At 53.7% G+C, this 25,967-nt stretch overlaps 8 protein-coding genes across 8 annotated transcripts; 3 read left to right on the top strand and 5 right to left on the bottom strand.

The window, feature by feature from the left end:
- Positions 1-554: 554 nt before the first annotated feature.
- Positions 555-4,344, bottom strand: B0H65DRAFT_419542 (uncharacterized protein; the record flags this gene model as incomplete). The annotated part of the gene is made up of 2 exons (XM_062824218.1): positions 555-3,840; positions 3,911-4,344. The coding sequence occupies 2 exons, from the start codon at positions 4,342-4,344 to the stop codon at positions 555-557; spliced, it is 3,720 nt and encodes a 1,239-aa protein (XP_062685323.1).
- A 2,194-nt stretch (positions 4,345-6,538) lies between these two features.
- Positions 6,539-8,492, top strand: B0H65DRAFT_143115 (UTP15 C terminal-domain-containing protein). Its single transcript, XM_062820962.1, has one exon. It carries the CDS (start codon positions 6,630-6,632, stop codon positions 8,298-8,300), a length of 1,671 nt encoding a protein of 556 aa, XP_062685322.1. The 5' UTR covers positions 6,539-6,629; the 3' UTR covers positions 8,301-8,492.
- A 734-nt stretch (positions 8,493-9,226) lies between these two features.
- B0H65DRAFT_143048 (putative MAK1 protein) lies at positions 9,227-11,126 on the bottom strand. The gene is made up of 5 exons (XM_062820959.1): positions 10,808-11,126; positions 10,564-10,696; positions 10,427-10,493; positions 10,047-10,361; positions 9,227-9,985 (listed from the first exon to the last, which is right to left on the bottom strand). The coding sequence occupies exons 1-5, from the start codon at positions 10,918-10,920 to the stop codon at positions 9,372-9,374; spliced, it is 1,242 nt and encodes a 413-aa protein (XP_062685321.1). The 5' UTR covers positions 10,921-11,126; the 3' UTR covers positions 9,227-9,371.
- Positions 11,127-12,825: 1,699 nt separating this feature from the next.
- On the bottom strand, positions 12,826-13,788 carry B0H65DRAFT_143059 (low molecular weight phosphotyrosine protein phosphatase). The gene is made up of 3 exons (XM_062820960.1): positions 13,514-13,788; positions 13,350-13,441; positions 12,826-13,250 (listed from the first exon to the last, which is right to left on the bottom strand). Exons 1-3 carry the CDS (start codon positions 13,650-13,652, stop codon positions 12,987-12,989), a joined length of 495 nt encoding a protein of 164 aa, XP_062685320.1. The 5' UTR covers positions 13,653-13,788; the 3' UTR covers positions 12,826-12,986.
- Positions 13,789-16,567: 2,779 nt separating this feature from the next.
- B0H65DRAFT_143020 (uncharacterized protein) lies at positions 16,568-18,629 on the top strand. Its single transcript, XM_062820958.1, has one exon. It carries the CDS (start codon positions 16,897-16,899, stop codon positions 18,457-18,459), a length of 1,563 nt encoding a protein of 520 aa, XP_062685319.1. The 5' UTR covers positions 16,568-16,896; the 3' UTR covers positions 18,460-18,629.
- Positions 18,630-19,346: 717 nt separating this feature from the next.
- B0H65DRAFT_587190 (uncharacterized protein) lies at positions 19,347-21,039 on the bottom strand (the record flags this gene model as incomplete). Its single annotated transcript, XM_062830966.1, has 1 exon — positions 19,347-21,039. Exon 1 carries the CDS (start codon positions 20,664-20,666, stop codon positions 19,347-19,349), a length of 1,320 nt encoding a protein of 439 aa, XP_062685318.1. The 5' UTR covers positions 20,667-21,039.
- Positions 21,040-21,215: 176 nt separating this feature from the next.
- On the top strand, positions 21,216-23,136 carry B0H65DRAFT_459774 (nucleophile aminohydrolase). Its single transcript, XM_062826482.1, has 5 exons — positions 21,216-21,654; positions 21,783-21,845; positions 22,023-22,117; positions 22,186-22,398; positions 22,494-23,136. Exons 1-5 carry the CDS (start codon positions 21,648-21,650, stop codon positions 22,878-22,880), a joined length of 765 nt encoding a protein of 254 aa, XP_062685317.1. The 5' UTR covers positions 21,216-21,647; the 3' UTR covers positions 22,881-23,136.
- A 995-nt stretch (positions 23,137-24,131) lies between these two features.
- Positions 24,132-25,011, bottom strand: B0H65DRAFT_459767 (uncharacterized protein). The gene has a single exon (XM_062826481.1). The coding sequence runs from the start codon at positions 24,957-24,959 to the stop codon at positions 24,231-24,233; it is 729 nt and encodes a 242-aa protein (XP_062685316.1). The 5' UTR covers positions 24,960-25,011; the 3' UTR covers positions 24,132-24,230.
- Positions 25,012-25,967: the final 956 nt, after the last annotated feature.

Genomic DNA, 25,967 nt, shown 5'->3' with positions numbered 1-25,967 from the left:
TTACAATCTTGGCAAGCCACTAAGATCAAGAGGAGAGAAGAGCCATTTACGTCTCTTGCTCGGTGTTGCGGACAGAATGGAACGAACCCTGCGAATGTCAGACACCTCAGAGAAGAGGTGGGTGGGGCATCGGCATCATTTGTTTACTAGCCCCTTTTTACACCACGATTCTGTTACCAAGGCCTTGCTGTGCTTGAGCCAGTGAAATGAAAACATTGGGTATAAAGCTAGAAGCCATGTGGTAGTCAACCTCCCCGGATATGATAACTTGATTTACATGAACCAACAATAAGAGTAACGCAATGCAACGCCCCAAGTCTATGAGGTCCCAGGACACCCTCCGATATCTAGCTAGAGGCAAACAGCAACCAATCAACCGACCAACCAACCCTTTTGAACCCCCAACCGCAACTCCAGACGCTTTGAAAAGGTAACATGCTAATTCTAATGCGAGTCGCTCTTGCTGAGAACCCTCCTCCGTTGAGAGCAACACCGCGAAAGCCTTGCCGAGCGTCAAAAAGACAACATGCCTCAAGACCACACGCCCATGGCATCTAGTCGTCATCGATCTCAATCACCTCCACATTCGGCGGTGGTCCGGATCTCCTCGACAACGACCCAGCTACACTGGGTGCCGGAGCAGGAGTTGCCGATGCCGTCTTGATCTTCTTCTGCCTGGGCTCCAGGTCCTCCTCCCCATCGCTATCATCATAATCGTCGTCGTCGTCCTGCACCACAACGGTCCACTTGCCGTCCGCCTCCACGTGCAAAGCTTTACTATACTGAGGCTTTCTGCCCGTGCGTTCCAGCTCCTTACGGACATTGAGCAAGAAGCCATCGATTTGCAGATCGTATGGGCCTGCTATCTTATCACAGCCCGACAGCGGACAGGCCCACTTGTCCGGGCTTGTCGGCTGAGGCGGGCATTTACATGCTCTACCCTCATGACCGCAGGGCACTTTAGACACCTGCCTCGTGTTCAGAAAGGTTTGCAGGTCGAAACACTCCAAGTGGGTGCATGCACCACCTCGAACAGGTGTGTGGAACATGACCGACGAGAAGGGATCAGTCAGGTCAATGGACAGGTACGGTACCGCAACTGAGACCTCATCGTCGGCGCGGTTCCCGCCAAGTCGATCCTTGATGATTTGCAGAGTCTTCGACTCGGGAATTAGCCGATTCTTCCAAACGTCATTGACGATGGTGGAATGCCTCAAGGTCTCGATCAACTCCACCGCGATGAAGAAGTTGGGGCTTGGGGCGTTCTGGATAACAGCCTCGATCTTGTTTTTCCCCAACTGGATCATTTCTGTAAGCTCGATGGACAAATCTTTCCCAAAATGGGGTTTCCTCCGAATATCGAGGGGATCACCGTTAAAGGAAATGAAAATGTCCGGCCAGTTCGACTGGGTAGCTTGCCATATTTCATCCGACACGACACCTTGCTGGTGGTTATTGACCCGGCAACAGCGAATTCTCCAGCGCAGTGACTTGTGTGGTTGTACGGCAATTGCTGCACCGTGCCTGTCGGTCATCACTCTCAACCGATATTGCTCATCAGTTACTTCGAAGGGAACCGTGTAGATACGCACATTTTCCGCCAGCTGGGTGGGCTTTGTGACTAGTTCCTTGACTGCTTGATACATCCGCTCTGATTCTCCATCTACTACTGCTCGCCTGGGACTTCGAGCATGAGCTTGATGCAGTGCCATCATCACGGACCTCCTATCAGAGGCCTCGTAAGCATACTCTGACGGATGGATCGTAGTTCCTAGTGGAGGGACTAGCGGTCGATCCGGGGTGCGCGCGGGAGCTGGTTCGCGCGGGACTATGTTTTGCGGATGCTGCTGTATTTGCGGATTCTGCTGTACTTGGACTTGGGGAGGGCGATTGCGAGGGGCGATTTGGGCGGGGAGGGGCATCACAGTCTGCGGCTGAAGCTGTTGTTGCGCTTGTGCCCTCGCCGAGTACAGTTGCGCAGCCGAAGCGCTGTTATTGGCCGCCGCGGCCATTGCAGCTGTAGCCCATTGCTGCCTTTGACTCACTGGTTGCTGTTGCTGTTGCTGCTGTATTTGTTGTCGTCGGAGAGCCCCCTCCTGCTGCATTTGCTGCCACAGTTGTGGAGTTATTGGAAGATGTTGTAGGCCATGCTGTTGAGGCGCATGTGCCGGGTATTGTACACTTTGTTGTGGATATAGCGAACGTTGCTGGCGCTGTGGCTGTTGTTGCTGCTGTACTAGCTGTTCATATTGCAGCTGTTGTTGCCGCAGCTGTTGTTGTTGAAGTTGCTGTACCTGTTGTTGCTGCCATTGTGCCGCTGGATTTGACAAGTCCTGCGGGCTTCGAGACGTAACCATAGACGGGTAGACGTTTGGTGAGGAATGCTGCGCAGATGGCATATTCTGGGTAGGAAAAGCGTTGAATGCCTCCATACTAGGCGCAAAAACTGGAGAGTATGGATTTGTGGCATTGCTAAACGTGAAAGCTGCCTGGTTTGGGGGTGCACTGTTTGGCATCGGCTGACCAGTGGCTGTTGGGGCTGTTGTCTGAACCGACAGTCTCCTGTTGTGAGGCGTTGCGTTGTTGTTGTTGCTGCTAATGGAATTGTTGCCGTTGGCGGTTGCACCAGCATTGGTCCTTGCTTGATTGACGCGTGAGCGATAATACGAAATCAGCTCAGCATTCTTGGCTTCTAGCTCTTGTTGGTTCCGCCATGTTTGATAGATCTGCGGATTCAGGTTGCTTGACTGGTATAGATGAGCATGATTCCTTTGATCGATCTGGAAAGCACGGTCGATATCTTGAGAATAGCCATGGGCGTCTGGGACTCCTATCCTCCTACGGCACGCGGTAAATAAAGCTAACTGCAAGACCGGCGAGTAGCATTCCCAGTAGCTCAAGAGCTCATCGACCAGGTAAGGGTACCCACGCTGGATCACCGTAACCAAGAATGTATTATAACTGGTCCCGATCAGATGCAGGAACCTTCCTACTTGTCGTACAGCAGTGGTATATGCCGTGGGCGGCTCACATAGCTTACTGATGGGTGCTGGGAAGTTTTCGAAAAATTGTCGATGCGAGGGCTGAATGGTGAGGTTCTTCTTAAGAAGCCCCTCCATAACCGCAAGGCCTTCGTCAATAGTATGAGCAGGATACTCAGGTAATACATCGTAGGCATTCTGCGCATATGATGACCACATGCAGTAGATTTGGTGGAGAGCCAGGAAGAAGCCGTCTTCCTTGACACACGCCTGGTCGAGAAGCGAGAATCTAGCAAACTCGGTGCCTTGTTTGATCCGGTCCTTCACACCCGGTGAACCCATGTATCTTGAGAGGAAATGTCGGAACTCCGTGTACATGATTGCTGGAAGAGGCTGTGAAGGATCTACCCTCCTCCTCTTGGCCGCTTGTTCACCTGGGTGCGGCGCCAGGGGCAATGGTGGCGAGTTGATGTGTCCACCCTGGCCTTGGCCATCGCGTCGAGGGGCTCCTTGGGCTGACAGTGGCCGGTTCTGAGGCGCAGGAGAATGTGGGATTGATGCGGCAGCATTTGTAGACTGTAGTGGGAGCTGGGGATGCGCTAAGAACGGACTCGGAGAAGGTGGGACCGCAGGAGTTGTTGGGGCCGAGCCATTGTTTCCTGTCCTTGTAGACGTAGGCCCTGTATTGTCATGGTCCAAGCTGTGCACAAATCGGGCGCCTATCACGGGATGAGGTGAGGGAGCGGGCGCATTGTGGTTTATGCTAGGACTTTCTCTCGAGTTCGAAACGGCAGGACTCGGCTCGTCGCTCGGGGCCGGAGACAGGAGGACGGCGGCTGTCTGGGCAGTTCGGCCGGGGCTGTAGACACGGGATCGAAGGTTAGCGGGGGAAAGAACATGAGAGTCAAAGAGCATGTTTTCAGCATTACCGTTGAGCTGCCTGTGGCGGCTGTGCAGATGGTGCACCTTGTCCGTGTGTTGGCCGTTGGTGTTCTTCTTCCGCCTCTTCTTCTTCTTCGTTCTCGTGTTCTTGTTGGGGTGTGCCGTCGTGGGCGTGTTGTGCGTGGGGCAGTCTGCCTGTGTATTTGCGCGGCCGGCCGCGGGGACGGCCTGTTCCTCTAAACTGAGCGGACGCGCCTCCACGAGGGACCATCACCTCCCCTGATGCCGGCTCTGCCGCCGGTACCGCCGATGGTGGCGCTTGTGCTGTGGTCGGCCGTGGGTTAAAATCGACGACGGTGCCGGTCCAGGCTGGCTGTCGATGGTTGAGGAATGCGCTGATGGAGGATGCGAGGCGAGGGTCGTTGTAGTTGGCAGAATTTACGGGAACCCCGTTAGGGGCTCGCACAGGTAATCCCGGCATGGTTTATGGCGGTTCGGGGTTCGCACCGGCAACTGCACGTGAAGCGGTCGGACACGGCACCGGGATCGTTGCTGCGGCAGCGGGAACAAGATAACAGACGGCAGATCAATGCAAGATTTGCGTGCTTTCTTGCTTTGGTTTGCAGGATACATTCAAGTCAAACCCGCATCGCGAAACCGATCACGGTGCCACGTGGACGAGGGCTTGTGCTTGGTGGGATTCTGGATTAGTTGCGCCAGAGTCAGAATTCAGAGTCGTGATTTTGTGTATTTCTTTGGTGTTGTGGCGCGTCAGTTGCAGCGCCAACATACCATGAGATGATGAGGTGAAGGGCGGCAGAGATGGCAGGTAGCTGGGACTGATGATGTTAGGTGATGGAGAGAAGGTAGAAGGAACTGGAAGTAAATAATAGTTGTAGAGGCTCTCTTTGCCTTTTATGTCTTGCTCGGAGATTTGGATAGGATGGAGGCTTCAGTTGTAGTGGCAAGAAGTGGAAGCTTCTCATCATCATCGACACTTGTTTTTTAGTCAGAGAGAGAAGGACCGCACTGCCCTATCTTTTTTGTGAATGGGAAAGAAGAGATGGAAAGAAGAAGCAATCGAATGCAGTGCAATCAGATTGGATAGCACGATGATCTGAATATCAGAAAAACCAGACGAGTCCCTCCTTCCTCTTTGCTTTTCCCGCCAAGCAAGTATAACAAGTCGGATGGAACAGCGTCGAGTTGGCAAGACCGCTCAAGCATCACTTTGACGGGTCACTGCCAACGGACTGCAGGGAGGGACATTGGACAACCAACAAACGGACAGTTGGGAAGTTGGGAAGGGCGGATGAAAGAATCGTTGGGCGTTTAGCGCAAGTATACAAGAATGTCGAGGGAAACTGTGACGATTCAGGTCAACGCCGGAAAAGGGTCGAGAGAAACAGGAATTAAAGGTTTTATTTAGGAATGGGAGCAAAGTTGCGTTTTGTATTTCCCGGCTGTAGTATCCCGGAATTTGGGTAGCAATGGCCCCACAGCAGAACAGACCCAAGTGGTCTACGTACGCGGTGGCACGCAATGATAGGCTGGCCGGGCTGGGTACTTGCTGGATGTATCTATAGGTAGCGATGTACACTTTTTCACGACATCATACCTTACTCGATCGACACTGTAGACTGAACAACACTTTGTTGCCTGAGACTTGGCTGTGTTCCTTACTTGAGCTGGAATACTCTCAACACTTTGTCAGTAGCTCATACGTGGGTAGCAACGTTGATTTTAGGTTGTGGTGGGGAAAGAGCGTGAGACGAGAACCGCGACTGACTGAAGAAATCCATTCTTACAAGTATCTGCTCGGCAACCGAGTTGCAAACGTCCAGTCCTGACAAAGGGATTGATGATGTGATGGGATGAAAAGCAAGTCCACACTGCCTTCTCCATCGCGACTAACAGCCAGCGCCTTGGAGTAATCTCCGTTGTTTGATCCTCTGTCTCTTTTTCATCTCTTCTTTGTTTGTCATCCAAACATCACGAGTAAAATAAACATGCGAGTTGCCGGCTTGTGACGTTGGCGTTGCACAGACCGTTGTCAGTTTCATACGACTTGTCCAGGCGCTTACAAGTATTGACCAAGTGGGGCTGTGGTGGGGTTCAGATGAGTACAAAGAGAAAAAGTTATGACTTGTAACTAAGATTCTCCTCACCAAAAACTTACTTTATAGTTCGAGTATTCTCAGTAGACGCTCTCATCATGTACCGTTACCACTATAATCATTTCACTTGAAGCCCTTTTTTGATACTGGCGACAGGGCACTTAATAAACTTCGACTTGCAAAGGGCCATCTTGGCGGGGATGCAGCACGATAAGATAACGTCAAAACATCCCCTGCCAAAAAGTTGCAAGTTTCCAGGTTGGCGGGCGGAAGCAGAAATGCTCCGTGCACAGTCAAACGAACCAATCAGAAAGCGAATTTGCGAATGGAAGCTTGGCGTTCCTGGCCTGGGGCTGGTCGCTGTAAACTTTGTTTGGGTTGGTGCTTATCGGCTGGCAGGTGCTCCAATGGCTCCAATGCTTTTGCATCGCATCCTCAAAAAAATTCCCACTTAGAGATTTCAACATTTGTGAACTTTGGCCCCCGCAAAGTCACCACTACTACCACCACCACCACCACAAGACCTCGACGCCTCCCCCAATCCGATTTCGAGTCGAATTCCGCGATTCCGATAACCGAGCATAATTCCTCGACAACACCGAACTTGAACGAATAGTCAATCCCTCGATACAAAAACAAATCCGCAACCATGGCAGCCGAAGTGCAGCCGCTGGCGACGCTCAAGTTGCCCACGGTCGTCAGCCCCATCACGGCCGAGCAGCGCTACTGGAAGTCCTTCAAGAACCAGAAATCACACACCTCGACGGCAGCATGGCCCATCTCGCACATCAGCTTCCCCGGCTCGAGCAACGGCTCGGCCGCCTCACACTCCCTCGTCGCCGCCGCCAAGGCCAACGACCTGTTCGCCGTCACCTCTGGCCCCCGCGTCGACATCTTCTCCATCCGCAAGCGCGAGCTGCTCAAGACCATCGGCCGCTTCGACTCCGAGGCTCACAGCGGTGAGATCCGCGCCGACGGCCGCGTCCTCGTGGCCGGTGAGAGTTCCGGAAAGATGCAAGTCTTCGACGTCGGCACCGGCACGCGCGCCGTCATCCTCAAGACCTGGCACGTCCACAAGCAGCCCGTCTGGGTAACCAAGTGGTCGCCGGCGGAGCTGACGACGCTCATGTCCGCCTCCGACGACAAGACCGTTCGTCTCTGGGACTTGCCCTCCAACGCGCCCTCGCGCATGTTCTCTGGCCACCAGGATTACGTCCGCAGCGGCGCCTTCATGCCGGACCGCAACAACCTATTGGTATCCGGCTCCTACGACTCGACCGTCCGCGTCTGGGACGCCCGCGCCCCCGGCGGTTCCGTGCTCACCTTCAAGCACGCCGACCCGATCGAGGAAGTCCTCCCGCTCCCCGGCGGCACCACCCTGCTGGCCGCCACGGGCTCCGCCATCTCCGTGCTCGACCTCGTGGCCGCCAAGCCGCTGCGCTTGATCACCAACCACCAAAAGACCGTCACCTCGCTCTCGCTCGCCTCCAACGGCCGCCGCGTCGTCTCCGGTTCCCTCGACGGGCACGTCAAGGTCTTCGAAACCACCAACTGGAACGTCGTGTCCGGATCCAAGTACCCCTCGCCCATCCTCTCTCTCTCCGTCATCACCGCCGGCGCCGGCCACGAAGACCGCCACCTGGCAGTAGGCATGCAATCCGGTGTGCTCTCCCTGCGCACCCGCCTGTCGGGCGCCACAGCCGAGAAGGCCCGCGCCCGCGCGACCGAAGACGCGCTGATGGTCGAGGGCGCTTCCTCCAAACTGGCCAAAATCGACTCGGCCAAGGCCAAGCGCAAGCGAAATGCCGTCTCCAACAAATCCATGGCTTTGCTCGGCGAAAACGTGGACGTGATCATCCCCACCGACGCGACCAACTCCTCCGGCGGCCGCAAGCGCCGCGTCAAGCTCAAGCCGTGGCAGCGTGACTTCCGCGAGGGGCGGTACGCCGCCTGTCTGGACTCTGTTCTGGACCTGTCTTCTCCCGAGTACCAGCCCGTTACGGCCCTTTCCGTCCTGGTCGCTTTGAGGCATCGCTCCGCGCTGCGCGAAGCCCTCGAAGGCCGCGACGAAGTCACGGTCCTGCCCCTCCTGAAATGGGTGATCAAGTACATTTCCGACCCGCGCTACGCGACCGTCTGCGTGGACGTGGCGTTCCAGCTGTTTGACATTTACAGCGAGTACGTGGGCGGCAGCACGGAGCTGGCGGACCAGTTTGCGGTGATGACGGGCAAGGTGAGCAGGGAGGTGGAGAAGGCGCAGATGGCGATTATCACGAACGGCATGGTGGAGAGTTTGATGATTGGGGGTGCTGAGGCTTAGGAAGCCTCGGAGACCTCAGTCAAAACCGAGACTCCTTGATTTGATCAGAAGGTGGTTGGAAGGGGAAAGAAGGGAAGAGATGGGATGGGATGGATGTGGAAGGGAACTGATGAGCTGTGAATGGACAAGAAAGATGTAAAGAACGGATGTGTTATACCACAAAGCAAGGATCGAGAAGGAAAGGAAAGGAAAGGAAAGGAAAGGAAAAGAGAGAAGGGTAAAAGGCTAGGTGTTTTATCCCCGTGTTCGGTTTGGTTCGGTTAGGTATCATGTTTTTTTCTTGATATCAAGCCCTGCATGGCGTCGGCGTTCAAAGATCTTTTTGGCTTTTTGTACTAATCTGGGCTCACAAAGTATACGGTTACATGAAATAGGGGTTGGGACTAGATACCTCGAGATACCTTAGGAGAATCAGTAAAAGCCATTCCAAATGTCAGGCTTGTTATGTGACGATTGACTCTTCTGAACGGATGGGAAGTTAACGCTTGTAAGGACAAAGGGATATGGTGACACTTCGAATTTACTGGCCATGCTACTCACTTCACTTCACATCACCATGTTCAAGAGGTTTGTTGCAGTGTCAACATTCAGCGTATCCAATAGAATTATGGCTATAAATGACAACATAAAGAAACAACATCTCGGTCCGAAGTCGTCGCTGAAAATCGCTTCAACCTTCCAGATAGCCATAGTCCTCCCTCCCGACTTAAGAGAATAGAAAGAGAGACAGAAAGAGTCTCTCCGGTGAGCCCCTCACCACCCTCTGGTATCTGACCAGACATCGAGAAGAACTCCCGGTCTGACTTTGACGCCTGCCCTTCCAAGCGCCTTCCCAGGGCTGAGTGTTGACAACCCGACTAGAACCGCTGTCCCAGTCCGTCATTGAAGACCGTCTCAATGGCGCGCTGTTCCCTTCCCGGGGGGTTCCAAAAAGAAACCCCATGTCATAGTCTTTGCTGTTCTTTTGCAGCCAAGACATCGACCTGAGTCACGTTTGATCATCAGATGCTTCCCAAACCAGCCTTTCGTCTCATTATCGCATATAGAACCTTTTCATCCTTCTGTCATTGCTTATCTACCACCAAGCTCGGCCTCGAGGCCGCCGTTGTACGCGCCATACTCATGTGGCCTGGGATCCTCGGCAGTCCATTGCTGACCGTGCACATCAGTAGGCATGGGCACCTGACCGGGAGCCTGGGGTTGAGCACCGCCCTGCTCGTGACCACCGGGCACGGTGCGGACAAGCTGCCTGAACCTATAGACCTCGTCGAGAATCATCTTGCGCATCTCGCCCACATCGTCGACAACCTCAAAGTCGAAGTTGAAGGTAGTAGGGCAGTCGGGCTCGTCGCTGGCATCGTGCCAGATGGCGAGGTAAGGGTGCTTGAGAGCCTCATCAACGCTGATACGGCTGCTAGGATCGAAGGCGAGCATGCGGTCGAGAAGATCGAGGGCGTCGGGGTTGGCCTGGGGGAAGAGCGCCTGGAAGGACTTCTTGGGCATAGGAGGCAAGTTGCGGACGTATTCCTGGGCTCTGGGAGAGCCGATACGGGAGAGGGTCTCCTCATTCGGTGTGCCGAGAATGTGGAGAATCTGGTTTAGCTGATCGACGTAATCTCTGCCCTTGAAGAAGGGACGACCACCGAGGAGCTCGGCAAGGATACAGCCAACGGACCATACGTCAACTAGGGGTTGAGTGTTAGTCTGGAAACGCTGCTGAGGGGACAGCTTGTGGGGAAGACATACTGGCTTTGGTATAGTTCTGGAAGGACAACATGATTTCGGGAGCACGATACCATCTTGTGGCAACGTACTCCGTCATGTAACCGGCGTTCTCCTCGGGATCAACGGAGAAACCACGCGCAAGACCGAAGTCGCAAATCTTGAGCTCGCAGTCGGCATTAACTAACAGGTTGCCGGGCTTAAGATCACGATGGAGGACGTTCGCCGAGTGGATATACTTGAGACCGCAGAGAATCTGGTAGATGAAGGACTGGAAGTGAGCGTCTGTAAGTGGCTGGCCGGACCTGATGATAGCAGCAAGATCGCACTCCATCAACTCTGTAGACGGGATCTCGGGTTAGTACATTGGTCTATCTTCTCGTGAAGTATGAGTGATGACGTACCCTCGTAGAGATAGGTCTCGTTGAACATCTCTGGCCGGGGAATATCCATATCGTAGAGGCAGGTAATCTAAGTAACCAGAAACCACCACGGTCAGCTATCATGCATTGCCGGTAGTATATGTGTATAAGTAACTCACGTTACGGTGGCCCCTGAAGTGCTGGAGAAGCTTGATCTCGCGCAAGGCGCGCTTGGCCAGGATCTTTTTGCTGAAGACATTGGTGACCTTCTTGATGGCGACTCCCTCGTTCGTCTGGGTGTTCACGGCGGCGCTGTTGAGAAGAGGAGGTTAGCTTGGATTATGAAAGATGGCATGACATATGTAGATGCGCCCAAGGCAGAAGCGGCTAAGCAGGAACAGGAGCAGGAACGGGTAGACGTACCAGACAATGCCATAAGCTCCCTGACCGAGCTCCTTGGTGACGGTGTAGCGCTCGTCGACAATGAAGTCCTGGTTAAAGACCTTGAAGATCTTGCGACCCACGAGATCAGCCATGGCGAATATGTGTGTGTGGTGTTTCGGATACGGTTCGTAGTTTGAAGAAGCAGGAGGTTCGGGTGGCCTTTAGGTGCAAGTGCAGTAGCGGCCTGGTGTGGTGGTGGTTGTAAGCTCAAGCGCGATCAACGCCCTTCGAGGTTCGGATTGAGGTTTTTTAAGAATGTCGAGAAGAGTGTATGGGACGAAAATAGGATGTATATCGAAAAGACGGGAGCGAGGCAACAGGCAACCGGCTAATGTAGTATTGGAGGCAGGCAGAGAGAGAAAGAGAGAGGAAAAAGTGGTGGTGACTGATCAAAGAGGTTGCAGTCGGAGGTAGTCCTTGGCACAAATGATAGAAGAGTGAGAAGCCCCTGGGATAGTGTGTGATGATATGTGGCTTCAACTGCTAGTTTACGGTTGGCGTATTTCAAAAGAAGCAATAAGATTCGAGTAGCTTGAAACCGACGATAACTTGTTTGAAAGTGGAAAGCACGGCAGTGACGAGAGCTTGAAGAAGTCGAGGATGGACCTGGCCGTGGACCTCGATGGTGCAGCGGACAATGAGGAAAGAGGGGCCCGAGGGACCCCGACCCGCGCCCTGGACTTGCCCACTGCGCTGATCCCAGCACCAGAACGGGACCTGAGCGAGGGGCTGTGAGGCAACGCGGGGTCCGCTTCCCAAAAGGTCAAGGTTCCAGAGGCCAATGCCAGAGGGCGCAAAGTGCAAGAGACGAATGGCGGCTTTCGGTTCCTGACGAATGATGGCCGTTTTCAAGCTTGTTTCTGGTTGCCTCTTTCCTTTCCACTTTCCCATCGTTGCCCATTCATTGCTGGACATTCAACTCATCCAAGACTTTCGCTCATAATGGTCTCTCAGACTCGGAATTAGGGGCGTGAGCATCGCATCAACAACTAACACAGAACAGCCATAACAGACCACTGCACCCCCATCCAGAACAAGGCCATTGCTTGCCGCCTTGAAACAAAAACACCAAGAGAAATCAAAAAGAGGGATCGCCTGGTTCGGGCGCCTGTTTTGTGTCTCCCCTTGCCCAGCCAATGCCCGCACAATGCCTGCCAAATGTCACTCCAAAGTCACTCCACAGCGGAAATCACAAGGGAACGGTACCTGATTCCTCCCCACCGTCCCCGCTGTGATTTGCAACCCTCCTCCATCTTGGGTGGTGCTTCACTTGGCGCGCGACTACGGCCGCCTCCCCACTGGCCGGCGTCAAAAGATTCGCAATCATCACCACATCATTATCTCGATGAGTTCGATGAGGACGTATTGTTCACAGATCGTTCCTTGAGTTTCTATGAAGTGAATATCATGAACTTTGGTTGTCTATGTGATGTCTCGGGAGACCTTGGCTTTGGCTGAGGGCGTCAAAATGAGGTTTGCGGACAACACCGAATCAAAGAGCACTTCTAGGCCGAGGAGGAAAGCTCCGGGGCTGAGCTTCATCCGTCATCAAGTGGCCGTCCGGACGGCCCTCTCCGAAACCTCGCCTTGAACTAGAATTTCCCAACACTTTGATAGTGTACTGCCGTGCACCAGCATTGGAGGGTTTTCGAAAGGACCGGATCCCAGTTTTCCCCTGACCCAATGGGCCGGCTGATACCGACAACATGTGGCCGCACTGACTCCCTGGTCGTTCCTGGACTTCCCCAGGGCCATAGGGCTGATGCAGTTCTAGATGCATGGACTTGGTCGCGAGAACAGGCCGCGATGTCGTCGCCTTCACCGAGAGGAGCTTCATACCTCGGCATCATCGTAGATAGACCTCTCAGAGTGGCAGGCCTTTGGACGTCGTGAAGCCCGAAAATACGAACACCGAGCTCCCTCCGTGCACCGCGGGAGGTTATAAGCCGCTGTTGACCCGGTCGAAGTGATCTCCATGGACCAGGACAGCTTGCTCTGGCAATGACGACAATAGGCCCGACCGGAAAGACATATGCACAACAGGACGTCTAAGCAACCCGCAAATGGTATCTTCGGTCTACAACAATGACAACAGTCTATCCCAACGCCCCAAACGCCTGCCTTCTAAAATGGTCGACGAAAGCTCATCTTCTACTCTCTAATCGGCCTTGACATCCGGAAAGACATCGCCCAAAAAGTTCTTGGAGAACCTCGTCGCCTGCTCATACGCCTTCTCGAACCCAGACTTGCCGCCGTAGTACGGATCCTGGATGACCTCGGCCTTACCGGTGCCCGAGTACTCGCCAAAGAGCATCACCTTGGCCTTTCCCGGATGGCGTTGCTGCAGGCGTTGGAGGTCGGCCAGGTTGGCCCGGTCCATGGCGAAGATGTAGTCGAACTTGTCGAAGTCGGAGGTATTGACCTTTATTTTTTTGCAACGCAGGAAGTCAGATGTTTGATCGTTTCGAGAACTAGGACTAGGAGTCTGTCAGCCACCAACAGCTGAAGGAGGAAGACATACCTTGCGAGCGGCGTGGATGTAGTCGGTTATGCCGTGTTCTTGGAGAGTCTCCATCGTTCGGTCGTCGGGGCCTTCGCCGACGTGGTAGGCGCCTGAAGGGAAGAAGAGGAGGGTCAGCGTGAACGAAGGGTATGAGAGGATCGAAGGGTTTCTGAAAGGCATACCAGTTCCGCACGAATCAATCTTGGAAATACGGCCCTTGTATTCGGGCTTCTTGGCCATCGACTGGAAGACGCCTTCGGCCATCGTGGAGCGGCAGATGTTGCCCAGGCAGACGAAGAGGACGGAGATCTGTTCGCTCATTTTGGCGGGTGTTCCGAATTTCGACGAGCTCGCTGAAGGACTACAGAATGTGGTCGACGGCCAAAACTGGGAAGAGACAAGTTGGAATCGCAAACGAGTTCGACGACGAGACAACTTCAGCTTCAACAACAGCCACCGCGAATCATGGAGGGGCGACGCCGATAAGCGCCCGATAAGGCGCAGCTTCAAGGGTCCCAGTCATGGAAGGGTTAGGGGTCATGGTGGGAGGAAGGCAGATCTAGAACTTGGGAAAAGTGCCAGCAACAACGTTCATGCATTCGACTGGCCTGTCACAGACGATCCGCCTTGATCGATCGTTCTTGCAAGAATGTTCCTGTCATGTTTGGAAGGCATCAACACCGGGCAGACTCTCAGGCGGCAGAAGCTCCCACCTGGCAGATAACCGGCAACGCTCCGGCACGACCCTGCAGCCGCCAGCAACTGCACCGAATTGCAGACGCGCACGCACCACCTCGCAGTTTGCACTCGTGCACAGGCCACCCCACAGCGCCTATTTAATCATGGTCCCCCCTCCCAGATTCTTAGGATTTTCTTCTCTCTTTTTTTTTTCTTCATACTTACCTTGATTGACTGCGCGGAGATCAAGAAAACCGCGTAGTACGGTGGAGAGCCTGCATTGCACATCGTGGTGCTAGCCGCCGTGAATTGTCCTTCGGGGCCGTTCCGGTCGTAATTTTTGATGTCAATCATTCAATTGCGAAAGCAAAACCAAACTTTTTCACTATGCTGCTTTGCCTGTGTGGTAGGGCCATGGAGAAGAAGGAGGCCTGTGCTTGTTTCTGTGTGACGTTTGTGGTGATGGTTTGGTTCACGTGTAAACTCACCGCCGCAATAACCGTTATCTTGTTCCAATCTGAAGCCAACATCCCACGCGCGCGTGCGACGTGCAAGTTGTCAATTGTCTCAGACCCTGAGATGGTGGTGATGTCGATGTTGATGGTGTGGCCGGCTTCGTTACGTGATTCGCGTCGTCAATATGGATGTACTCCGATTGATCCCGATGAATGTTCACAAACCTTCACAACTCCCCCACTGGCTGGCATATGAAAGAAAGAACTTGGCAGCAATAGCCGCTCGACGGCCAAACATGGTGGAGTGAAGCCATGACTTTTTCTCCCTTCCCGAAACTTGCTCGTTGCTTGGCGCCCTCTTTGACTCTCTTGGCCAAGACCCCAAGTTCAATTTCATGATGCACAGCATAAGAGGACATGGAACGGGTACCTTTTCCTTATCTCCCCGCCTTTTTCTGGCAACTGGATGCGATACATACAGGACCGTGTTGGCGGTGTGTGAATATTCTTTGGAGTTCTGAACCTCCAAATTGTCCAAAAGTCTGCCTTGCAATGGCAAGCACGCATTCCGACCCATGTCGAGCGCAAACGCCGAGCCGCACCGTTGCGACTCCACCGCGGCCCGATCAACGGAAAAGACGGGCTGCCTCGATATCCTCTTGCGGTTAGAAGCAATTCGGCATCATGTTATCTCTCTCATCGATAGTCGATATCATCCTACATATAGTACTGTGTAGTATCCCAGCGCCATGTCAGATATTGAATGGCATGGAAAGGGCGGGTGCTTATCTAGATACTCCGACGACACACTGAACCCCGGGATCAACATCTCTTGCTCAATGCGTACATTCGGCCGAGCATGAAGCCGGACAATGAGAGCAAAGGTACTGAAGTCTTGTACCAGACTCACAGGCTGCCGTTCTACCGTATCTTGTCCAACTTGAGACCTTCTCCGGATCCGTACAATTGGTCCGCGCCATTGCACCATGTGGGGGAGATTCTAGTGTCCTAGTGGCTCAATGTTCCAAAACGAGTCCTTACAACGAGGTAACAAAGTTACTCCGGCAATTACGCAACTAACGGCAACTTTGCGCAAGATGCAAAGCGACACCGGGCGCATATCAAATGTCCAATGTTGCGCATTCTGGGGTTAAGTTAAAGTTTGCACTGCATATACTACATTATAGAGAAGATGATTGGATGCGCCGAACCCTTTTGGGCGTGAAAAGCGTGCCGAGGATGCGATCCTTCAAGACTGGACTTTGCTGTTCGATTGAAACATATTACAAAATGGGAAGGACGTTACCTTACCCCGCCAATGTCATTTTCATAAGCTTGTGATTCAGAGCACTTGTCCTGATATCATTCCTTCAACAAGGGATCTGGGAATGGCAAAGAAAAGAAGAAAAGAATGGGACAGACGACATCAATACCAGGGTTGATGGTTGGTTGATTCTCCCCGATAATGAGGTTGTTCAGATCGCCCCGTCCATGTCATGGAGACGAAACCTTATTGGCCGATCTCTGTATCAATCCATACACTTTTTCGATTTTTTATTTTTCGTGATGGGTTCCCATGAGTTTCAGAGAGATCAAGGGTCTCCAGTGTCCCAACTACAATCTCTGGGAACGGAAAGTCGTTACGGGATCGTGGACAGTCTCCATGCGATAAATATTTCCGATGAACTCTGGGGACCTTGTATAACATCTTATCTTTCCCTCCATCCGCTCCATCTCCATATCACTTGCACCTCCTCCCATCTTCTCTCATAACTCAACTTCACCTCTGTATTTTTACTCTTCAAATTGCCTCTTCACTGTTCGCCATACCTCGAACCCACCTAAGCTGTGTGTTTCATCTATTCGCCACCTTCTGTCCACAATCGCATACGAAAACGCATGCAAAAGCTTAGACTGCATTGCGCCGCTCGCCTTTCATCCCAACGACTCCCTCAAGAGCCATTGACCAATATCAGAGCCAGAAGACCGAAGCTTACTTGGACAATTCGACTCTTCAACTGACTGTCAACAAATTTGCGACAGCTCAGAAAAGTCGACACTGTCCTTGGCAAGTAGGCTCTTCCTTCGCTCCGATCTTCGCCTCCGGCCGATATCTCCGAATCTCAATATCTTCGCCATATCTCGATACCTTCGGGACCTTCCACTCCGGTCGAGATCTCATATCTCATCTGGTCTACACGGCGATCGGTTCCATTACCACGCATCAGAAAAACGAAAGGATCCACATATCAAGACGGAACTTTGGACATCCGGGCCGTGACCCCTCCTCCATAGTATCGGCGCATACAATCGGCCTGTCTGTCATCCCGAGTCCCTCAAGGTACTTCCTCACGGACCCCCAACCCACGGCACGGCCGAACGGACCCCAACTACAGACAGCGATCGACACTGCAGTCAGCCCGGCAGCAACCATGGTTGAACATCGGCCCGTCCACAACAGCGAGGTCTACGTCCTCAGCCAGACGCCCTTCTCGAACCACCTCCACCACGGCGGCCGTCCCTCCCCACCGTCGCCCATCACCCCGGCCGAAGACGACTTCTGCTGCTCGCCCATCGACAAGCTCCCACTGCACAATTTCGTCGAGCCCGCCATCGCAGCATGTGAAGAGCAGCTGGCCGTCGAGTCGCGCCTCTCGGGCGCCGTGCACCTGCTCAACACCGCTTCCACCGCGCTCTCCTGCATCACGCAACTCTACTCATCCGACCGCATCGCGCGCGATGGGTTCAACCGCGCCGTCGACGCCATCGTCCGGCGGCAGGGCGATCATGGGCGCAATGGCAAACTGGTCGTCATCGGCGTGGGCAAGTCCGGGCATATCGCCAAGAAGCTGGTCGCTACCTTCAACTCGCTTGCTATCCAGGCTGTCTTCCTCCACCCAACCGAAGCCCTGCACGGCGATCTAGGCCAGATCAACAGCAGGAATGATACCCTCCTGCTGATCACCTTCTCGGGCAAGACGCCCGAGCTGCTCCTCCTCCTCCCACACCTGGACAAGTCACTGCCACTCATCCTGCTCACGAGCCACACCCGTCCGGATACTTGCGAGATCGTTCGCCAGCGACCAGACACGATCCTCCTACCAGCGCCGATCCACGAGCCGGAGACTAAATCCTTCGGCGTCAGCGCACCGACGACTTCCACAACCGTTGCGCTATCAGTTGGCGACGCTCTAGCGATGGTGGCGAGCCATGAACTCCACCCTTCGGTGTCGAAGGTGTTTGCGAAGAACCACCCCGGAGGCGCTATAGGCGCTGCTTTGCGCGGGTCTTCCGTCTCTCCTTCACCTTCTGTTAGCTCAACCTCCGACATAACGCCATCTTCCTCCCGCACTACATCCATGACCATCTCTACTCAACCAGTACCACCACCACGACACTCCCTCCGCGACCTAGCCATCCCCCTCCACGAAATCCCCTGCCTCGAACTCGAAAGTCTCCCCAACCAAAGCCAGCCGGGTCACGACCCAATACCCACCGCCACAGCCGGCGACCTCCTCCTAGCCGCTTACTCCTCTCCATCAGGCTGGGTCCGCCTCTCCCTTCCCCCATCCCTTCCCCCCTTTTCCCACTCCCACTCCAGTAGTCCCCACGGTCCCACCACCGTCGGGGTAGTCTCCCCCCGCCGCATCCGCCGCCTCACCCCCTCCCTCCTCCCCCTCCCGCTCTCCTCTCCCTCCCTCTCCTGGCTCATCACCCCGCAAGCCGAGTTTGTGTCGTTGACAGCCGACACGGAAGTGCGCAACGCGGCGGAGTGGATCAAAGCCATGCGGACGGTCCGAGCGACGGGAGTAATGACGACAAGACTAAAAGGGGTGATGGGGGTGATGGGCGAAGAGGAGGAAGGAGAAGTGGATTTTGGGGATGAGTGTGTGGTTGGTGTGATGGAAGTAGTAGGGGGTCATGGTGGGTGTGTGGGGGTGGTGGAGGTTGGGGGGTTGTTGGATGCTGTTAATGGTGGTGGGGGGAAGCCATGAGCTGAGCTGAGCTTGTGAACTGAGGTTACGAACAAATGAGGAGGAGGAAAAAGAGTTGGGTTGGTATATAACCGGAGGACTGCACATATTGATACAATACCTCAAGACAAGACAGGTTAGCAGGTTGGTTTCGCTTTTTGGATGGTCGGCTTTTTGGAGGCTTTTTGGATTTAGCAAGCAAGCAAGCATGATTGATTGATTGATCATTGGATCACACCACACCACACAGCGAGGGATCATCGAAAAGGGGGTTTGGGTTTTGGATAGGAGGCACTTCTGCTCTTTTTTCTGCGTAGCAGAAGTTTGTTTTAGTTTTGGATATCCGGGATGGCGTTGGGACTATTTTTGGGAGGCAACTTTAGCTTTATAGTGGTTTTGGGATTCAAGTTCGATACCTTCAAACTTGAAATGTGTTATGATGAATGACATGGACTTCATATCGAATAAAACGCAGCGGGAGCTTTTCTGCTTATTATTTGATTGTATACGGTACCCCTCACATTTGTCATATGGTTGATGTCGTGCATGAAGCTTGTTCTTGTTGTGGAAAAGTGGAAAGGTGGTTGGTAGTGATGATTGGTCTCGGAACATGTCTAAACAGAACACCACATACTACTATTTAAACGTTAGTCGCGAGCAAGTACTCGAGATCTCAGAAGCATGGGCGGAGATACTGGACAGGAACAGTTATGATGTGAAGAAGGGGTGCGCGGGTATCTTCGAAAGCCCCCTAAAAGCTGCTTTTCCATCCCATTTCTACGTAAAACATCTAGACAACAGAGATATAACCACCCATAAGCCAGAATGTACAGAAAGCTTTTCCTCTAACCCAACCTGACAACCCTTCTACTTCTAAACAAGATATCTCCAAATTAACAGAACCAAGCTCAGTCGCTATCGCTATCACTGCTCTCCGAGCTATCGCTCTCCTCGCTCTTCTCACCCTCCGACTCGGAAGCCTCCGCCTCTGAGCTCGACGAGGATGAAGAAGACGAAGAAGAGGAACTGCTGGTCGAAGTCTGCGTCTTGGCTCCCGCATCCGCCATCTCCTCATCCGAGTCGGAATCGGAATCACTGCTATCGCTGTCCGAAGAATCCGAGCTCTCGCTATCGCTGATGTCCGTACGCTTGTTACGTAACCTACGGCGCTTGGCGGGTTGTTGACCGTCTGTCGAGACCCTCGCGGTCTGTGGTTGAGGAGCAGGGGCGGCGGCGGCGGCGGCGGCGGTGGAGGAAGAAGCAGAGGTAGCGGTGGTGGTGGCGGTGGTAGTGGTGGAAGTGGCGTCCTCAGAGTCCGCCAATTCCTCCAGTACCATCTCGGCACGAATCCGGTTGATCAAACGCTCCTTGATATCCTTATCCACCCCATCCTTGTCCTTCTTCTCCTTCTTCTTCTCCTTCTTGTCACTGCCGCTGCTAGGCGCTATCCTCAAGACGAACTCGACCTCGTCAAAGCTGCGCTTCTTGCTTTCTTTTGTTCTCTCCTTCTGATCCTCCAAGAACCTCGCAATCGCATCCTCATACTGCTTCTGCTTCTCCTCGTTCTTCTCCTTCGCCTTGTCCCCACCGGGAAAAGCAGACGCGCCAGCCTCCATATCCTTCTTCTTGATCTCCTGCGCCTGCTCCCGCAGCCGCGTGCGCACAAAGCCCTTCAGGTCGCGGATGTATTGATAAAAAACGGGGACGTCGGCCGAGGGAACCTTGTCGGATTCGAACACGTACTTGATCAGCAGCGTCTGGTGGTTCTTGTTGAACTTCCACTGTTCGCGGGCAGAGTGCCACTGGCGCAGGTAGGCGAGGGAGGGCTCGAGGTTGGTGTCGGACTTGGACTTCTTGGATTGTTCGGCGGACTTCTTGGAGGCCTGCTTCGCCTTCTTGGCCTTCTTCTTCTCGCGCTTCTTCTCCTTGGCGGCGGCGTCGGTGGTGGAGGTGGTCTTGGTTTCTTGGGAGAAGGAGACGGACTTCCTCTGTTGTGTGGGAGCGGCAGAGTTATCGGGGCGGAATCGCTTGTTTTGTGTAGGGTAGTTGTTCTGGTTGTTGAAGGACTGTTGCTGGGATGGCAGTTTCCTCTTGAGTGCGCTGGTCGCGGGAGCTGGCTGACGGGTGGCGGATGGTGTGCTTGTTGTCGAGGGGGCGGCCGCAGGACTGTCACCAGCAGACCCCTTGAGCTTGAGACCCAATCGCTTCCAGGCCGGGACGGCGGACATGGTGGGCGAGAGGAAGGAGGAGGAAGATTAAGAGAGGAGGGGAAAAGAGGGTAAAGTATGGAGGATGTATGTCGAATGTGACTGTGACTGCGACTATGCTGTATGTGGTGTGCCCAGACCAAGTGATGTGGTGTGTCGGATCGGAATCGGTACGCGACAGGAAGAGTCGAGTGACGTGGGCGGCCACTACAGACGGTAGAATTACACGAGGGACCGGGAGTTACTTGGGAAAAAAAGAACTCAATTGATGATGGTGAGAGTACGGGACAGGTATGCAGCCAAGGCCCAGTTCGTTGGTCGGCTCAAAGGTCCGGTGCTTGATTGCGGTGCGGCGGGAATTGGAGATGTTATTGGTGGTGTCGCTGTCTGAGATTCCGAATTGCGATTGAAGAACTGCGACTGCCACTCTCCTCCAAATCCATCGCAAATTTCTGTCCGCTAGAGAGCTTATCGGCGCCCTACAACAGGGGTCCTGGTCGTGATAAGAGATGGAAATAAAGTGGGGTAGATCTGGGGAATCTGGACGACGAGAGCTCGGCAGGCAAGAGTGGATTGAAGCTGTCAGTTCGACGGGAGTGGGGTCATCTTGAGCTGCGGGAATCGTGTGGGGCTGTCTTGCTTGCTTCCGTCTTGCTCTTGGGCTGGCGGGCGATGGGCTGGCCCAGGCGGCTGGCCGTCACCTGGTGTCCTTGGCCTATCAGATCGTCAGCCTTCTTCCTCCAGGCAATCCCGCCGTAACGCGTTCGATGGCGGGCGCTGGAGCAGCAGCTGTCCACTGGAGTTGCTGGACATCGTCAATGCATCCATCCCGCCCGCCGCCTTGACCAACGACGAAGCTCCCTTCTGCCTGCCACCAACTCAACCCATCCATCTCCAGACGTCAACAAACAAACACCACGATTGATTTCCAACCGAAGCCGGCGATTTCTTCCTTTGCATCACGACTACACATAGACCGATCCATTTAATCAAACATTCAAGATGTCGGGTATGTCAAGTCAGCTTGGGTTCGACCACCAACTGGGCTGCCCGCTCTACCCACTTAACTGGAGCTCCTCCAAGCTATCACCATGCTATGATGTAGGCACCATGGCTAACATACCACCCCCACGACAGGCAGCGCTGGCTACGACAGACACATTACAATCTTCTCCGAGCAGGGAAGATTGTACCAAGTTGGTATGTTTGCATCTTCCCGTCCGACTGGCGTACCACAACCCTCGACCGTCGACCGTCGACCCCTCTACGACCCGATCCCAGACACCGATACGCGAAGGCGACCGATGATGGTGGACTAGAGGAGGCTCGACATTACTGGTGGATAACAGGGATGCTGACGATGGAGGACCATGATAGAATATGCCTTCAAGGCCATCACAGCTGCGAACATCATGTCGCTCGGCGTCAGGGGGAAGGACTGCGCGGTAGTTCTGTCCCAGAAGAAGGTTCCCGTACGTTGTCCTGGAACTTGCAAGCTTTCTTTGGGGTGGTTGATATACTGACGGGCATGCGACAACAGGATAAGCTCATCGACCCCTCCTCCGTCTCCCACATCTTCCAGATCTCGCCCTCGGTTGGCTGCGTTATGACCGGATCCATCGCCGATGCGCGCGCCTTCGCACAACGCGCCCAGGGAGAGGCTGCCGAGTTCCGATACAAGTTTGGCTACGAGATGCCATGCGACGCCTTGGCCAAGCGCATTGCCAACATCAGCCAGGTCTACACTCAGCGCGTAAGCTAGCTCCAGCTCCCCCCGCAGCGGACCACTAGTCTTTAAACAGGAAGAGGATAACTGACCGAAGACTTTTTTTTTTTTTGCAACTGCAGGCCTACATGCGCCCATACGGCGTCGCCGTCACCCTCATATCGCTCGACTCGGAGTTCGGCCCTCAGCTGTTCAAGTGCGACCCGGCAGGCTACTACACAGGCTACAAGGGCACCGCGGCGGGTCCCAAGCAGCAGGAGGCCCTCAACCACCTGGAGAAGAAGCTCAAGAACAAGGATCACGCGCCCGGTGACTGGAAGGAGGTGGTGGAGTTGGCCATCACCACGCTCAGCACGGTGCTAAGCATGGACTTCAAGAAGACCGAGATCGAGATTGGTATCGTCGGTGGACCCAGGCCGGACGGAAAGGAGGGCACATACCCCGGTTTCAGGACGTTGACCGAGGATGAGATTGATGAGAGGCTACAAGCTATTGCCGAGAAGGACTGAGGGAGGCAGGCAGGCAGACGGAGACTATTTGGTGGTTGACGCTGTGACGTGGTCTATCTGGAAGATGAATGAGGAAAGGGATGCTACCCTGGAGGCAGCTGGAAATCATCGATAGATGGACTCACGGAGAATCCGAAGATGGGTGTGTCTAAGAGAGCTGATAGCTGAGAGCTGAAAGCAAGCAATGAAATGATAATGGCCCATGAAAAAGATAGTGGTAGTGGTGAATAATGGTGATTGATTGCATAAGCAGAACAGATAATTCGCACGTGAGCACGTCAATATCGTTCGATACCATCTGGCCCAGTCGCAATCACAAGGCTCTGATATGTCGGCACTTGAACGTCGTTGGCTTGTCTGTATATGTGACAAGGAGTAATCATCATCACAGACAGACTCACAGTATACAGCAGGCTATCGATAGGCTTCACTACCTTTCCTTACTACTGTACAGCAAGAATCCAAAGAGGAAGCTGCTAAGTCGTGATCCAGCCTTGCAGCCGTGCTGGGGACAGAGCTGAAGGCTGAAACGAGCCTGACTGACGCTTTCAGTCACTTCGAGGCTCGACAGTGTGAGTGTGTTGGGTACCAACATGACCAATATGTCTAATGTGACTGGAAGGGGGAAAAAAAAAGTCAAAGCGACAAGCGAGAAGTCAGAAGAAGCAAAGTTCAAAGCTCAAAGATTGTTAGGATAGTAAACCGGTTAACGGGCAACGGGCAACGGTAGGTGGGACTACCTAGACTAGACCGTACCGGGAGAACGGAGCCGTGCTTCGTTGCATTTTGCAGTTGAGACAGTTGGACGTGGGGAAAGATGGGTGCAAAGGGGGATGGTTGATGATTTTCGATGTTGAGATGTCGTTAGGTTGTTGATGGTGTTGAAGACGGCGCTAGTGGAGGGTGGTGGGTGGTGGGTGGTGGTGGTGGCCTCCCGATATGGTGGTGGTTGGGTTGCACGGGAACCAGCCAATGGGGTACGTACCTTTTTTTGGTGTAGTGTAGTGTACTGCGATGTACGTAGGGACATGACATGGGGCATCACATTACCTCCCGGCATGCGGTCCGGACGTGCAGTGTGGACGGACTTGAAAGTGTACGTCGCTGGGGTGACGACGTCGAAGTATGTAAGGTACCTTGGTAGAGATTTTGAAGGTGAGGGGAGTCAACCTCACGATATCAGATTGAAGTGAAGTGATCACCGAGATTTGGTTATGGATCAACCACTCTTGAGCTTTGAGCAAACGTCGGTATAATTCGAAGCAACTTTCTCTACGTACACTACCTTCATCACCGCCGACCTCGAATCTCGACTCTCCACACATTGAGGCTCTTCAGAGGGTGGCCGCCTCAACAGGCCCGCTCACCATCTAGTCTACCTAGTCCGTCCACACTTCGGGTTCGGCTACAAGGCACGGGGGTGACGGGGCCAGGCGACCACTCGGCACGGGCAACTAACACTAAAAATCCAAACCCAACAAAAAAAGGAAGCATGTTCCTGGAAAGATTGTTGGTGATGGAGCCTCTAGAAGTGGACAAATGGAAATCGAAAGAAGACGCAACACCGAAGGGAAGGACGTTGAAGCTAGTGCTGTAAGTCTCAAAGCGGAAAAGGAAAAAAGGAAAGCGGAATGCGTGGCATCCATCGATGTCGATGTGGCATGCAACCCCCTTTCTTGGCTTATGGGAGGTATATTCACTAGTCTCGAAAAGAAACTTCTCTTGAAGGCTGCCTCTCCCGGGATGGATGGAGCCATGAACACTGTTCCGAGACTGTGGGATCGGTGTTGTGTTGGGCATGGAGACTACCATGAGATGTTTGACGAATGGGAATGGGTGTTTCAGGATTTTGGGAGAAGGGCGAGAACGCCATGGACTTTCGAGATTTCCAAAGGGTAGTATCTCATGGAAGACTTGGGAATACGTTGCTAACGGGAAGGGGAATGGGGGGAGTGACCGAGCTGGATAGAGATGATGCAGATACTGAAAATGGTAGGAGAAGGGGGCTGCGACTGGAGCTTGGAGAACATCACAGCTCTGAACTGGAAAAAGAATCATTCCTAATGTGGATGCCGACATGAAGCTGTCCTGGATGTTTCGGGCTTTGCTTTGGTGAGGTTCGGACTTTTCAATTGAACAAGTGTGGAAACACCATGAGGTCACTGTCGGGGAGAGGGGCCCGATGCAACCCTGACCTTCAAAAGATCTGCCGGAGCCGAGTGGGAGAACAGACTGTCGGTTTCAGGAATGTGCTAAAGAAAGCTCAAACCAGATTCGCTGCCTCAGCTCAGCCCAGGAAAACGTGTTTCTAGGTTAGTGCTGTTAGAGTTGCCGAGGTGTGATTGGTCGGGTTGACACCTGAGCTTGTCCTGAGCCACAGATGATGTTGATTTGATATTGGGCTGCCTCTCTGTTTTTGCTGTTGCTGCGGATACCGCCATAGGAAATCGCCTGTGGCGTCGCTGAAGGCTCGTCTATCTTTCCTAATCGGGATTTGCTGGGCCTGCTAGACACTCCACAATTCGCGACTTTGTCCTTTTTTTTGCTGGTTTTGTGTCACCGCCGTCACTTTGCCATGATGAGCAACAAACTAAGAGCCTCCTTTTGGCGGCATCAACACTGGCTTTGGCGTCCTCCTGGCTTAGGGGCGCTTACGGGCTGGATATGGCTGGACATGCTGGGTTATGGCTGGAGAGATGACGGGATGACGGAGCACAAGAACTGTTTACCGCTCAGACTTCAACTTGATATTGAGGCTTGAACAAGGCTCTGACGACAAACTCGTCCGAGGCTCCGACCCGGGGGGGAGGCAGGGTCACCACGCCAACCCCATACCGCCCAAAGATCTGGCATCCATCTCCATCGGACACCTATTCCCACTTCTCCTGCATGCAGCGGCTCCAATTCCCAGGTGGACTAGGATCATGAAGTCCGACCCGTACAGTTATCAAAACATGGTCTCCCTAGCCTTACACAAGTCGCTCGTGCCGGACTTCACAGCCTGTGGAGTAAAAGCCGTTGTGGCCGTCGTGACATGCTCCATACAGTCTCCCACACGCACACTAGACTCTAGCCACTTGTACCTGC

Source organism: Neurospora tetraspora (genome assembly GCF_033439725.1).
Source record: "Neurospora tetraspora strain CBS 560.94 chromosome Unknown B0H65scaffold_2, whole genome shotgun sequence".
Taxonomy (NCBI): domain Eukaryota; kingdom Fungi; phylum Ascomycota; class Sordariomycetes; order Sordariales; family Sordariaceae; genus Neurospora; species Neurospora tetraspora.
This window is presented reverse-complemented; position numbering and strand designations above follow the sequence as displayed.